The 15,329-nt window shown below is 38.8% G+C and overlaps 1 protein-coding gene across 1 annotated transcript in view; it reads right to left on the reverse strand.

Annotated features, from left to right (window-relative positions):
* Window positions 1-15,329, reverse strand: part of ANKRD31 (ankyrin repeat domain 31) — a 162,357-nt gene that overhangs the window by 29,850 nt on the left and 117,178 nt on the right. The window contains exons 18-21 of the mRNA XM_075543046.1: window positions 11,968-12,121; window positions 8,895-9,007; window positions 6,841-6,928; window positions 1,770-1,866 (exon numbers count right to left, since the gene is read on the reverse strand). Of these exons, the coding sequence (XP_075399161.1) occupies window positions 1,770-1,866; window positions 6,841-6,928; window positions 8,895-9,007; window positions 11,968-12,121 (452 nt within the window). The remainder of the gene's footprint in view (window positions 1-1,769; window positions 1,867-6,840; window positions 6,929-8,894; window positions 9,008-11,967; window positions 12,122-15,329) is intronic.

Consider the following 15,329-nt stretch of genomic DNA (forward strand, 5'->3'; position numbering starts at 1 on the left):
AGGGTCCCGCTCCCTGCTGTTAAGGAAATGGGCTACTTCCCCTTAAAGGAGAATGCTTGTGACCATTAGCTTGGTTCCTGTAGGGTGGGTTTATACCCTACTGATAATAGTTTCTATGGAGATCCACAGAACAGGTCAGACCTGCTCAGTGACATCCAAAGTTAGGTTGCCATCCTGTATCTAGGATCCGCCCATCTTGTCACATGGATACCCCTAATACCTCCCCTTCCTATTACAACGTGGATATCCTTAGATTGTCCCCCTCTCATTGCTGTATAACCTATAGTGCAACCCCTTCCTGTGATGTATTCTTTACCTGTAATTAGTAGGCTTGCACTCCCCCCAAAGATATATAGGCCTGAGTTAGCAATAAAGAGTTCTCTCTCAGGCTCCCCCTTGGTCTCTCATCAGCTTGGCTCGCTCTCCTCTCTCCCCTGTTCCCTTTCCCCTTGTCCTCCTCCCCCTACCCCTCTCTCCATGTGGACCACCAAGCGGGGCTGAGGTGAGCATGCTACCATGAAATGTGTCTGACTCCATTATTTCAATCTCTCTTCTTTCTCTCATGCTCTTTATGACTTTAATATAACCTTTATATATTTTAAGTGTATAATGGCGCCTATTGAACCCATGTTTAGTGGTGGGGGGCTGGCATTTTCCCCCACAGTTGCAGGTACTGAACTCTCAGCAGATGGGATCTAAAAGGGAGCTGCAGACATAAGGGGATGAAGCAGCAAGAAAGAATCAGATTAACAAACAACAGAGAATGCAAGAACCTAAAAATCAGAGAAAGGAAAAAATATCATACTTAAAACGGTCTAACAGGAAGTTCAAAAAAGCCCAAAGGGGTTCTTTTTAGATGACTCAGACCAAAGTTTGAGGTCTTATCACAGTATTCATAAGGATTTACTAACTCCCACTGATCTCTCTGCACTCCTACATCCAGAGTTAAGCATAGGATATTAAAGGAAACTGAATTAAGCTTCTCCAAAGTGCACTAGAAATAAATTCATCCTATAGTCAATCATCACCGATATACTACATGAGCTCACTTACATTATACTGATAGAAAAACAAGTCTGGAAATAAAAATAAATTTATGATTCTGATCCCTTAGCGACAAAGGAAAACTCAGGGGAAAAAAAGATGGGAGAATTACAAACCAGAATAAGTGATTTTTAAATAAGTTCTAAAAAACTGAGAATGCAATAGATGTCAAGTGATTAAAAGAATATAAAGGAAATTTTAGAAAATTAAATATAAATAAGAATATGTATAGAGGTTATGAAAAGCTAATTAAAAATTCCTAAACAATAAGATACATCTTTCTCAAATAAAAAAAGAGAGACAACAAATATAAATTTGTTAGAATAAAATTCCTTAAGAGTAGTGAGAGTTTAGGAGTACACCAAAAGACAAATATGCATAATTAGTTAACTGCTTAGAAGGGCAACATTGATGACCACAATAATAAAAATAATTTTTAAGGTAAGAAGTTGGAAATTTACTAAGGAAGGAAATGTTTGAGATCATGACTGGAGGCTTTCAGAAAATTCTTGGCCAAAGACACTTCTAAAATCTTAAAATGTCCTAAAGTCATAAAGCAGAAAAACATCCTTCTGAGAAACAGCAATTCCTCATGGAGATAAAAGGGTTATTTGATTTCCTATACAGTTCAAAGGAATCTGTATTCTTAAAGAAAATTTTGGCCTACCTACTATGGGAAAACGCTAAAAAAACCCAAACACTTTAAGTACTTTTTTAAAACTCACCTGTATTTCTTAGCCAGATCATCCCTTTCTGCCTTTTGTTTGGCAAGCACACTATCCATCACCTCTTTAATTTGTAGCATCGTTTCAATATATTGTTCTAGAAACATAGAAATAAAATCCGTGACACTGAGAGATAGCAAAGAATACAATTGGGTACATAAGACTTAGCCCTACTGTTTATTTCAAAATGGTATTTTTCCTACACTCTTTCTGAATAGTAATGCTCCCCACCCCAATATCCTCCTACACCCAAACAAGCCAAACTTATTTAATTATGTCATCCTGTGGAAGTGCCTTAAAGCTTATTGGTATCAAGAAAGATCTGGCAGGCCCAGTTCTAGTCCTGTGGTCCCAATGTTAAGGTTTGTTTGCATATCTATGAAAGGAAGGTTGAAAAGAAAGAGAAGTATTTTTTCTAGTTTAAATTATTTATTTTTTAAAATATGAAAGGGCTACCTTATAATTATAAAAGAAATTCCAAATATAAATGTTCATAAAAAGGTTAAAGAGCACCCCACTTACTTTCTTTTTTGTTCTGTTTTCCTTTACAGAGAAGAGCAATGTCAGTGCTTCCGTGAGTGGATAAAATGTATTCTAATATTTAGTTTGTTTTATATATACATAATATGTATATATATTATATACAAGTATATATGATCTGAAAAACCAGTATCATACTATTAATTCTTGTTCTTTGCACCTAGCACTTGGATAGGACTGCATGAGAGATCTAAAGTCACTTTACAAATTTCCACTATAATAATTGTTTTCCTTCTTTCTTCTATTGCTTCCAAAGGAAAGGTACCATTCTCCTCCAACACAAAAAACAAGATTGACATGTAATCCTGTGGATTATGTCCAAATCCAGCTCCCCAAGTAGGAAATTGAAAAGCTTAGGTGAGTATAATTTATTTCTTTTAAGCCTCTTGCTAATCACTTCAGTTGGGCTCAGTCAGAATTTGTTCTGAACCTTCCTTGGCAAGTCAGACAAATTATTTGGTGTTGGTGTCCCCAGAGTAGTTTTTCTCTGTCATCGTATGGGGAGTATTCATTTCCCAATGTGGTATGTGTGCCGACAATGGAGAAATTTGTCTGACCCTCAGAAATTTACACAGAAATTTATTTGGCAAATTTGACAGGTTAACCTATTATCAAATTATTTTAAAAAAATATTTTCTAAATTTTCACACTTAAATTATCTATGTGCCCTGTTGCACTGGGTTTTCTAACCAAATTTTAAACCGCATATAAAAGTAGCATATCACAGTAATCTAATTTACTCTGTGTTGCTACAACAAATGATATATATGTACATCTAACTTCATACCATACATTTAGCAAAAAGATAACATTAAAAATTAGCACATGAGAGAGAACCTAGAAATTACTATCATGTGCTTAGCAGTATAACAAGGAGGAAAAGAGAAATGATTTAACCAACAGGGGTGGTGCGTTGCTGTGGTTAGGTGCTTGAGTTGGCTCTGAACAACAGAACGAAATGTTGCCTGGTCCTGTACCTCCTTTACACAGGCATGCAAGTCCGTCACTGTGGCCACTGGGTAGTCTGAGTGTCTCCTACCTGCCAGGGATCACTGTCCGGCACTACACAGGACAATGTTCTACTTTAAGTCAGAGGGTTTTCAGTGGCTAATTTTCAGGGGTAATTACCAGTCCTTTCTTCCTAGACTGCCTCATGCTGAAACCATGAGGAACTCTGCTCGTATTTGAAACACCTGTGACAAAAGGTCCAGCATCACAGCAACATCTGAGCCACCACAGCAGGAACCAATGGAGAGAAGGGAGATGGGTAAGGATGGGAAAATGGGGGAAAATCCTATTTTGTCTTCAGACCACATCCAGAAAAGAAATTTCAAATTAATTATAGACTTAAACATGCTTAAACAAAGCAATATAAAGGGTTTCAATGGTCATTTCTTGGTTTCAATTCAGTTTGGTACTAAAGATATCTGAGACCAATGTGAACACAAGTCTTCTATAAGAAAAAGTTACTGGATCGTGATAAGAATTGTATGAGCCCCTAATAAAATGTTTAAAAAGAAAAAGTTACAAAGAAATACACAATATGGGGTTCATTACTCTGGATCCTCAGTCAGATAGAACGGAAGGGGGTGTACATGTAAAGAGATTTCTTTAGAGGGCTGTTGCTGAACAGGCCAAGCAACAAGAGTGAGCAAGGCGTAAGAGCGTTCCTCTCCTTCATGTCAATCCTAATTGGGATGGTGGTGGTAGTGGGAGGCAGTTTCTTAAAGGAACTTTTGTTTAGAAAGTTTAAAACTGAACTCCCAGTTGAGGTGATACTGGACTGGTATCTGGCTTCCTCCCAGAACATCTCGATGCAGAGATCATGAAAGTACGACGTTTCCACAGCAGGATAGAGAAAGAGGATGCTATAATGGGCTTTGGTTACTTGTAGGGCAAGATACAAAGATCCCAAGGATGTGAGTTGGGTCTGGCTTATGATCCTGCCCACAGTTCTGGCCAATGAGCTCTGTAAAGCCTGAAAAGAGCTCAACAGAGGCAGTTGTGAAATATCTGTAGGCAAGCTGCAGTGTTAACCATAGTCAGTTCTCAGCCAAGAACCCTCGGTCCCCATGTCTTAGCTCGTTTCTCCCTTAAGGGGGCAGGGACACAATCAATCCATCAATAAAACAAACAAAAAACTTCACTGACATCAAATCAATCGATCAATACATGCCTGGAAATAAAGGTTATCTGATATATTGGCTATCATCAAATAAAATTCAATGATCAATTCTTAGGGTGGGAAAGTGAAAAGAATTTCTAATTTGAAAAGCATTCAAACAAACAGTAAAGGAAGAAGGATGGTAGGCGTGACCATGCGGACTTTGAAATTTGAAGAACTGTATATACTCATGTATAAACCCAGTTTATCAGCACATTTTTTAAAAATTTTTTTATTTTAACAATTTATTGGGGCTGATACAATTCTTTTCACAGTTCATACATATACATACATCAATTGTATAAAGCACATCTGTACAGTCTTTGCCCTAATCATTTTTTTCTCTTTTCTTCTTTTACATTTTATTAGGGACTCAAACAACTCTTACCACAATCCATACATATACATACATCAATTGTATAAAGCACATCCATACATTCCCTGCCCCAATCATTCTCAAGGCATTTGCTCTCCACTTAAGCCCCTTGCATCAGGTCCTCTTCCCCCCCCTCCCTCCCCATTCCCCCCTCCCTCATATGCCCTTGGTAATTTATACCTCATTATTTTGTCATATCTTGTCCTATCCGGAGTCTCCCTTCCCCCCTTCTCTGCTGTCCCTCTCCCAGGGAAGAGGTCACATGTGGATCCTTGTAATCAGTTCCCCCTTTCCAACCCACTCACCCTCCACTCTCCCAGCATCGTCCCTCACACCCTTGGTCCTGAAGGTATCATCCACCCTGGATTCCCTGTACCTCCAACCCTCATATGTACCAGTGTACAGCCTCTGTCCTATCCAGCCCTGCAAGGTAGAATTCGGATCATGGTAGTTGGGGGGAGGAAGCATCCAGGATCTGGGGGAAAGCTATCAGCACATTTTTAATGTAGTTTTTGTGGTAAAAGTAGATGCCTCGGCTGGTATCGGGTCGGCTATACTCAGGTATATCCAGTATATAAAAACAAACCAGTAGGTGTCCCAAGTAAACAGAGAGTTGAGTGGCTGTAAAAATAGCTGTGTGTTGCTGTGATGTTGGAAATCATACTACCAGCATGTACGATACCAGCAGGGTAACCTGTGGTACACAGCTTTCCGTGGAGCTTCCAGGCTAAGACAAGCTTGGTAAAAAGTCCTGCCGATCTTCTAACCATTAGCCAGTGAAAGTCCTAGGAGCACAGCGGACTCTGGGTGACATAGTTCTGGAAGAGGAGCTCTCTGGGTTGGGAGGCACTCAAAGCACACAGAGGCCACACTGGGCATTCCAAAGACTGTGCAGGTACAGGGCCAGAAAACATTTCATTCTACTGTATATGAAATCCCCCATGAATTGGGCAGCGGACACAACATACAAACATGAGTTATGACTAGAGATAACCCAACAGTTGTGTCCTGCCACACGAAAGATTGATTTGCGACTTTTAAGTAGCTTAATTTTTTATAATTTTAAAATTCAGATGTGCATCTACTAGGTGCTACTTCCTACCTTGTAAATTTTAACTCAAGACAACATAGCTATGAGATGTCAAGAGTTTGAAAATACTTACTGAGAGGTTAAGAGTTTTGAAAAGTTAAAATTCCTGGGTCAGAGATGAAACTATAACCGACCACACTGAAACGGGCGTTTGGCAAGCAGGAGGACATTCCTGCATTAGGAAATGCACCTGGAATAGCTGTACACCTGAAAAGCATGAGAATGTGCTCCGCTGGTGCCTACTACACATTTCTCTCCCGACCTGTTTAAAAAGTTACTGTAGCTGGGCGAAGCGGAGGAGCCGAGGAGTAACATCATCTCAGCTCTGGTTACTCTCCTTACACTTTTGTCTCACCTTGGTCTAAACATATCACCAGTAGTCGTTTATCTCTAACCACAGATCTAAATGCCTCTCAAGTTACTCAGGCCACCTTGCACCTAGAACAGTGGTTCTTCCTAATGCCCCAACCCTTCAATACAGTTCCTCATGTTGGGGTGACCCCCAACCATAAACTTATTTTTGTTGCTACTTCATAACTGTAATTTTGCTACTGTTATGAATCTTAATGTAAATAGCTGATATGCAGGATATATTTTCATTGTTACAAATTGAACATAATGAAAGCATAGTGATTAATCACAAAAATATGCAATTATATATTGTGAAATATTTATTTTGAATTACAAATAAATGAAGGTAACTCTATCAACATTCAGAGGACTGTCTTGAATGTGCATCAGTGCCTTCCAATGATCATTCCTGCTACTTTGAATTACTCTTTCATATAAGACTACTTTCTCAGTCCTTATGAGTTTTGAAATAACCATGTACCACGAGAAGATGTGCTTGCAGTTTCCTCGACCATCTGAAATAAGTAAACGTGTGTGAGTTGATATTTACCTGCATCTTTAGGGGTTTGTATTTCAAATGCTAACAGATTTTCTTGTTTTTCTTCGATATCTTGCAGAATGGCGCTGATGGTGTGATGCTGTCAGATAAAAATATTGGGAATTGCATTATAAGAGCATGTTTCTATGATTCTATTGACAAACACAGTCAACAGAGTGCTAACAAAAGTGCTGCTCAAAATGCTCAGGGTCCTTTGTGCTGTTCACTGCATAAAGATTCTATATGCCACACAAAGTAAAGGTAAACATACCTTATTGCAACTAGATCTACTTCTAGAAATCAAAATTTAGGGGCAATACTTTTTTATTAATCATTTTATTGGGAGCTCTTACAGATATTACAACAATCCATAATTCAATTAGATCAAGCATACTTGTACAATTGTTACCAGCATCAGTTTCAAACATTTTCTTTCTTTTTGAACTCTTTGATATCAGCTCCCTCTTGTCTCTTCCCTCCCCAATGGGCAACAACGTTTAAGGAATCCGCCTTCTCACTGACTTCTATTATAATTATAGGCATTGTTGTTGTGTGCCCTAGAATCTATTCTGACTAACAGCAAACCATACAGAGTAGAATGGAACTGCCCATAGGGTTTCCTAGACTGTGAATCTTTGTGAAAGCAGACTGTCTCATCTTTTTCTCTCGGAGTGGCAGATGGGTTTGAAACACTGACTTTTCAGTTGGCAGCTGAGAGCTTAACCACTGCTCCACAATATTCCTCTGGCTCCTTGAGGCTTCCTCACCCCCCACTATCACGACCCCCATTCTTCCTTTCACTTTGGGCTAGACTGCAACATATACTCTGGTACAGATAAGAGCTCACAACACATGAATCCAGGTCAGATAAACTCCTGAGGAACAGAAATAGGAGTAGCAATATCAGGAGAGTAGGGGGAAGGTGGGGAGAGGAAGGGGAAACCGATGGCAATGATCGACACATAACCACACACAACCATTCCCCCACCCACACACACACCACTGACGGAGACAAACAGCAGCAACGTGGGTGAAGGGGGACAGTGGTTGATGTAAGATAAGAAAATAATAATCATTTTTAATTTATCAAGTGGGCATGAGGGTAGGAAGGGGAGGAGGGAGGGAAAAAAAGAGCTAATACCAAGGGCTCAAAGAGAAAGTAAATGTTTAGAAAATAATGATGGCAACATATGCTTGATATAATTGATGTGTGGATTGTTAAAAGAGCTGTAAGAGCCCCCCAATTAAAAAAAATCTTTATGATCAGTATGGTGAGACCTGCCCATTCCAAACACATGGAAACACGAAATGAAACAATCCGCTTTAAGCACAGAACATGCGTACACATAGACACACATACACAAACATCTGAGGATGGAGAAAGAAAAGGAACTCACTTGGTAGCAGAAAAAAATCCAGCAGTGGCCCATGTGAGACTGGAGCAGAGAAAGTTCTTAGGGGCTGAATTTTTCATGCTCAGAAAGGAAGGGGAGGTAAGACCTCAGGCCCACTACCACCAGGCTGCTTACCTCTTTCCTGTCTGGGCTCCAGGCCTTTCCAAAGAGTCTGTCCTTAGAGGGATAGTGAAAGAGAGGCAGGCCCTCGACAAGATGGATGACACAGTGGCTGCAATAATGGACTCGGGCATAGCAGCGATTGTGAGGGTGGCACAGGATGGGGCAGTGTTTTGTTCTGTTGTGCACAGGATCGCTATGGGTCATAACTGACTCGGTGACATCTAACAACAACATATACCCAAGACATGTGAGGGAATGGATGGGCTAAGACACATGACATTGGCACAGTCTGTGGGACAAGAAGTAGCTGTAGAACCCAAACTAGAAGAAAAAGACCGCACCCAAACAGTAGTCTTGTTATGCAGTGTGAGCTAACCAAACAGTGCATCTCCTTGGTTCACCCTGTTCCATTTATAATTACGACAAACACCTTTTTCCTCTTTCCCTTTGTGTGACCTTAAAATGAGTACTGCCAACAACTAATAGCTGATTGGTTCAAAGAATGGCATTTCCTAGACTGATAAACAAAAAGATTTCAATGTTACTCACCTTAGGAAGGTTTTCTCTGGTGTTTTTGTGGTGTGAAAGGGAAGGTTGATCAACAGTTTTGCAGTCATCAAAATGGCACTGCTTATGTCTTTTTGGCCAAACAGGACTTTTTCCTGGAAAAAAATAGATATTTATATGTATGACAATATATTTAAAAAGGAAAACAGAGGTATAAAATTAGCTTTATTCCATAAGCTGTAATTGTAACAGAGATGGGACAGATAAATTGTCTAAAGTAATATCTTGCTACACTCAGTACTTTGGACATGTTATCAGGGGAGAGTAGTCCCTGGAGAAGGACATCAGGCTATGCGTCAGCACTGACTCGAAGGCAGTGCCTTTTTGAAAGTGAAGGGGCACCAAAAAGAGGAAGGCCCTCAACAACAGAGACTGACTGAATGACTGCACCAATGGGCTCAGACACCCTCAGACAATTGTGAGGATGGCACAGGGCCAGGCAGTGTTTTGTTCTGTTGAACAGAGAGTCCGTATGGGTTGGAACTGACTTGACGGCTCCAAACAACTCAGTATCTTGTTTATTTTTATTTTTTTTTATTTGAGACTTTAAAATATTTATTCAGTCCAGGTGGGAACATATCCAATTATGGAATACTCATGCTGCTCAAGCACATGGAATTTGGCAAGTTTTGCAATTCCTGATAATTATATCGACTATTAATAAACTGTCCCGATGGACCTATACTTTCAGACAGGTGATCAAGGTGTAAGAATTATAAACAACCCACCGTGGAATTAACTCACTAAATAGGCTGCTCACTGAAGCACCCCTCCCTCCTTATGTACCCACCCAGGTCAGAGAGAACTCCACCCCCACACCCCTCCTAGCTGCTCCACAGGTAGAGCAGCTGTTTTAGTTTTGGGTGCTTCTTGTTGGGGGTCTTTAGGTGGGTGTGGACCTGAGGACCCCACATGCAGTGCTAGAACTAACCTGGTGGTTTTAGTTTTTTGCTACACGGTCGTCCTGGTGGTTTGGGCACTGGAAGTAGAGATGGGGTCATGGAAAGATGATGATTACAGTGGGGGGGGGCAGATTGCAATTGGAACAAATAAGTACAATATTGAAAGTGCTACATAACTCAAGTTTTCACACTCTCATTTTTAATAGTTTTTCTCAGAGTGCCTGCAGTTCAGTCATTGTCCATTGAAGGACTGTCTCTAGCTATCAGTATCTCGTTTATTAGCATTATTAATTACTAGCTATATATCATGTTACCTGTCAAGTACTTTCCATGAATCATCATATTTAATCTTCATACAGACTTAGAAAGGTTCATGAAGTTTCCCAGTGTCACAGAGACCAGATCTGATTCCAAAGCCCATGCTCTTATTTAATAAGACTATGACTACGAGCCTCTGTATAGCTCTCTGAGCTCCCCTGGGTTCCCTTCTCTATATTTATTGTAATCTATACCCCAAATCCCTCTGGGATTCCTGAACAAGGAAATGTAGACAAAAGAAACAAGAGAGAAGTAGGTATAGATATCAAACTCAAACTCACTTCCATCCAGTTGATTCTAACTCATAGTCACCCAATAGGATAATTTGTAACTCATGATCCCACCAGGGCTAAATAGGATAGATTTAGTACTATTTAATAGTGAGTAATTACTCCAAAGGCAAAGCTTCTCTGGGAGGCTAGCCAATTTAAATCACAGGACCTGAACTTTCAAGTGGCTTTGGAAACAGGGACAGATATGATCAGGTCCTTGAGAAAGGTCCTGGCAATCACAGGGCCTGGTCCTGAGAATTGACCACCTGGTAGTGAGCAATAAAAGAGGAACCTTGCATTAGTGCTGCCCTTGACCTAAGTGGATCTAGTCTGCAATAAAATAGGATCTATCTTTGCCTACTACAAACCAGATCAGTATTAGTCTCTTGAGGATCAACAATTGGTAAGGATGGAGGCAGATTGGGGCGAAAGTGGGTGACATGGAAAGAGGGCAGATATGTTCTTGTGTTTCTTCTTCTGTAAGATTACTTAAGATTGGAGGATTAGAAGAAAAACTCACTTTACTCACCACTTAAAGTGTTTGGAATTGCCTATTCTCTGGCCAGTTACCCCAGACACTGCAAGTTTCTCACAGGTAGGTGGCTAATTGCACAGTAAGAACAAGCTGAACAAGTTAAGCTTTCTAAATCGTTGTAAGCTGTCACTGCGTTGCTCCCCACTCATGGTTACCCTGTATTCAATGGAATGAAATGTTGCCCAGTCCTGTGCTAATCCAGTTGTGAATCAGTCTACAGTGAGCCACAGAGCTTTCATTGGTTGATTCTCAGAAGTAGCTCCATAGGCCTGTCTTCCTAGTCTTCTTAGTCTGGAAGCTCTGCTGAAACCTGTGCAGCATCAGAGTCACACCAGGCCTCCAGTGACAGAAGTAGATGAAGTGCAATCCAGACTCGAACCCACACAGAAGGCAAGAATCCTACCTCTGATACACCATCTGTTTTAAACATAGTATTCTAAATCAGTGTTCGGTAAATGCCTGTTTCTTATAGATAATTCATTTAGTCTTTGAGTGTCAATTGTGTATAAGTTTTCACTTGCCTGATCATTCCATCAAAATACTTCTGATATAATATTGATTTATGTAAAATAAATAAGCTGGTGTTAATTAGTATATTAAGGTCTTAAAAAGTCGCTATTAGTCTAACTTACGTATGAATCACTCTAACTTTTGCAGGAGTGGAATCTCGGATGCCAAGCCTTCATTACGTGGCTCCTTTCTTCAGCCTGACTCACAAGTAAACCAACCTGTCTGATTCAGTTACACCTACCTCAGATCCAATGTTAGGGAAATAAATGTTTGTTTAATGAGTGATATGGATTTCATTTCAATGTACAACTTCAATCCAAGAGGATCACACGATTCATAAACTAAACTAAATTTGGAGGTGCTAGTTTTAAAAAATAAATAATGTCTCATCAAGAGTTTTAAAACTAAGAAACATTTATTCTCAATTTTAAAATAATTTTCACTATAGATCTTGAGATTTTGTTTTCTAAATGAGATAAACACATGCATAAAAGCATAAACAAAACTGACATGCATACCAGTATGACTCTCATCTCTATTATGAATCTCAATAGCACCATAAGATTTTAGAAGATCTTTCATTGTTTCATCATCTGCTTCATCCAAAGCAGTCTTCTGTTGGTGATCTTTTTTATTAGGGTTTGCTCCATGTTGTAATAGAATTTCAGCTGCCTAAAAGGTATATATTTTAAGTATTTATTATCAGTAATTTCAGCTTTCATCACAAATCACCACTATTAAGCATTAAAAATTACCAACTTTGGTGAGGTAGTTAGTTTATTGTGCCAACCTGGCTGATAAACACATGTGGGGCTAACTGAAGGGTGGAGGGATAAATGGCTCAGTGAGCCTCTCCTTTCTAGTTCTCGGGTCTCTTGCTTTGTGATGGTCAGACCAAGGTGCAAGTTGCCTTAGCCAGTTCCCTGCTTCAACTGGCAAGGCTCACTTCCTGCAAGACATCCCTGATGAGAAGCCTGTGAAGACCCCTGCCAGCGCTGAGATGCTTACATGTCCACTGACTTGGCTTTCCTCCTGCAGTCAGCGTCATTGCGTGTATTTTGTGAATTGGAGGAGGACTTTATGGATTGGTGTCGGACATATGGATTAATGTTGGACTTGTGGGCTTGGGAAGCACTGGGTTGGGATGTTTTCTTGATGTGCACTTAACCTTTATATAAAACTCTCTCTTATACATGAGTTGCTGTGGATTTATTTCTCTAAAGTACCCACACTAACACATTATACACAATTCTTTAGACATATATAATTATATAATTTCCAGACATTAATGAAATCACACTTATACTTATCATCAAACATCTATCATACATATAAATGAAAGCACAGAGTCCAACTGCATCTGAAATATCATACATGAACAAAGGATATATATGCAATAAGCACATGAGAAGAAAATACACTTACAATTACAAACCTTGATTTTGCTATTGATCACATGGTTGTAACTGATAGGCTGAACTACCTTCTTCTACTACCCATTCTGTATTACCTTTTTCTGTAATTTTTACTTTCAACTAACCTTTTAATTTAAATGTAATTTCTTATAAGTTGCATTTACTGGGGTCTTGCTTCCTTATCCAATGTAGTAACACTATCTTTTAACTGGAGCATTTAAATCATTTACAAAGGTAATTATTGGTGATTTGCTTTTTATTTGTCTCATCTGAACCATTTTTCACTTTTCCTATTTTATTGACTTGTTTTAAATGGAATAATGTTTACAATTTGATCTTTCCTATTAGTCTACCTATATCTTTATTTTTAAGTGATTGTGATAGCATTTACAATATATCTCTAAATTACAAAATTTTTCTTCAAAATATAGTAACTCCCCCAAAAGTTCAACCACTTCATGTAGATTTGAAAAATCTTACAGATTATTTCCATTGCACCCAGCCATTTCTTTTGTGCTATTTTTGTCTTTCATTTTGCTTAATGTTAAACATTTCACAACACATTTTAAAAGTAGTCATGTTTCTTTTTAAAGAGATTTTTTTATGAAAATAAAAAAATCATGATATTTATAAATTTTTTGGTGAAGGCTCTTCTTTTTCTCTCTCAAGGTTTTGCTTTACTTCTGCCTGGAGAGCTTCCTTTAACATTTAAACATAATTTTTAATGCTGTACAGCAGGTCTGCTGGCACTGAGTATTTTTAGCTATTGTTTGTCTAAACAAACGCATCTTCACTTTGTCCCACTTAACAAATTGAGATATAATTCACCTACTATAATATTCAACGTCTTAAAGTGTAAAATTTAGCAGCTCTCTGTATTTCAGAAAACTAAACCCAAACTACTGCCATCCAGCCAACTTTGACTCATGGCAAGCATTTAAGACAAAGTAGAACTGCTCCATAGGGTTCTGAGACTGCAGATCTTTAGGGGAGCAGACAGCCTCATTTTTCTTGCTGGGAGTGGCTGGTCTGGTGGAGTTGAACCTCTGACCTTGTGATGAGCAGCCAAATGCTTAACCCACTGTGTCACCGGACTATGCTATCTGACTACTCAGATATCTATCACTACTTCCTGACTCCAGAACATTTTTCCCACCTCAAAAAGAAACTCTTTACCCACTAGCAGTCACTGCTCACTCCCATCATGTCTCTGCCCTCTACACCCACAGGCCCCAGCAACCACTGAGCTACTGTTCCTATGGATTTGGTTACTCTGTACTTTTCATATGAATAAAACCACACATCGTATGATCTTCAATTTCTTGCCTTTCACTAAGCATATCATTTCCAAAATTCATCCATCTAGTGTGCAAAACTTTTATATTGGGATAATATTCCACTAAAATATGCCTCATTTCTTTTCCCATTCATCAACTGATGAACAATGAGTTGTTTTGACTTCTTGGCTATTATGAATAATGTTATGAATAACTATGCAAAACTTTTTGTGTGGACATATATTTTCAATTCTCTCCTAGGAGTAGAATTTGTAGGTCATTTGGTAATAGTGCATTTAACTTTTTGAGGACTTGCTAGATTATTCGCATATTTTAAATTCCTACCAACAGTGTTCTGATTTCTCCAAATACTTGCCAATACTGACTTCGCGTTCAGAAAGTACCTTTGTGGAGTATGTATTTCTAGACAGACAAGTTTTGGTTTCCTGTGTGCACTTGTCAAAGATGTCATCTAGTTGCCATTCTGGTGTCCATCTCTCCATATGTGTCTCAGCTATGACTACGATGGCTGGTTTTCAGATTTGTCATTTGCTTTAAACAATCTGATTAGGTATGCATTGGTAACGGTTTCTTCATGTTTATTCTGGTGGAGATTTGTTGAGACTTTTGGCTTTGTGAGATTATTACTTTTCATTAACTTTGGAGAAATATTGGCCTCTTACGAATTTTGTTTTTGACCATGCCACAGCTTTGGAGGATTGTAATTGCACATGTGTTATATGACTTGCTACTGTCCTGATGCTGTTTATTTTGTTTTCCAAGTCGTTCATTTTCCTGTAATTTTGGATAAATACTATTGCTTTATCTTCCATTTTATTGATAATTTATTTCAGTATTCAATCATCTGTTAATTCCATTTGATTAATCTTTTACTTTGTTTCCATCTCCAGCCAAAATTTAAACTTATTTATGTCTTATTATGTGACTTCATTGTGTTTCTGTTTTCATCTAGTTTAGAACATATGGCACATATTAGTATGCTATTGCTGCACAGGAAATTACCACAAACATGTGCCTTAAAACAGCATGAATTTCTTATCTCAGTTTTGTGGGTTAGCTATTGGAGTATGGTGTGGCTGGGTTCTTTCTTTAGCATCTTTTTTTTGGCTGTTAAATGTGAGTTTATTCAAAAGGTACTTTGGTGTCTTTTTTTTTTTTTTTTCTTTG

The sequence above is a fragment of the Tenrec ecaudatus genome, chromosome 2 (assembly GCF_050624435.1).
Source record: "Tenrec ecaudatus isolate mTenEca1 chromosome 2, mTenEca1.hap1, whole genome shotgun sequence".
In the NCBI taxonomy this organism is placed as follows: domain Eukaryota; kingdom Metazoa; phylum Chordata; class Mammalia; order Afrosoricida; family Tenrecidae; genus Tenrec; species Tenrec ecaudatus.